Source organism: Eimeria tenella, genomic scaffold (assembly GCF_000499545.2).
Source record: "Eimeria tenella Houghton genomic scaffold, Eth_scaff2762, whole genome shotgun sequence".
NCBI classification, from domain to species: domain Eukaryota; phylum Apicomplexa; class Conoidasida; order Eucoccidiorida; family Eimeriidae; genus Eimeria; species Eimeria tenella.
The window spans coordinates 756-969 of record NW_013542638.1 but is presented as its reverse complement, the minus strand read 5'-3'; the positions used below and the strand labels follow the sequence as shown (position 1 = coordinate 969).

Below are 214 nucleotides of genomic sequence, written 5' to 3'. Positions count from 1 at the left end.
AGCAGCAGCAGCAGCAGCAGCGGGCTGCTGGGGACGGAGCCGGCGACGCTGCGGCCGCCGCGGGCGCTGGCGCTGCAGACAACTGTCTCCTTGCCAGCTCTGAATGTCTCCGTGGATTTAAACAGTTTGGCATTTTTGGTGAAGTTCGAAGGAGACACTCTTGCTGCTGTTGCAGTCCCCTCCATGCAGCTGCGCGGGGGCCCCCAGGGCTCCC

General features: G+C 64.5%; 2 protein-coding genes across 2 annotated transcripts in view; both read left to right on the top strand.

Moving 5' to 3' along the window:
* ETH_00043605 (uncharacterized protein) overlaps positions 1-103 on the top strand; it is a gene marked incomplete at both ends in the record, with an annotated part of 3,012 nt that extends 2,909 nt beyond the window's left edge. Inside the window, one exon of the mRNA XM_013375407.1 lies at positions 3-103. Within this exon, the coding sequence (XP_013230861.1) occupies positions 3-103 (101 nt within the window). The remainder of the gene's footprint in view (positions 1-2) is intronic.
* An 80-nt stretch (positions 104-183) lies between these two features.
* The window catches only part of ETH_00043600 (uncharacterized protein), a gene marked incomplete at both ends in the record, with an annotated part of 501 nt that continues 470 nt past the window's right edge, over positions 184-214 (top strand). The window contains one exon of the mRNA XM_013375406.1: positions 184-214. Coding sequence (XP_013230860.1) covers positions 184-214 — 31 coding nt within the window.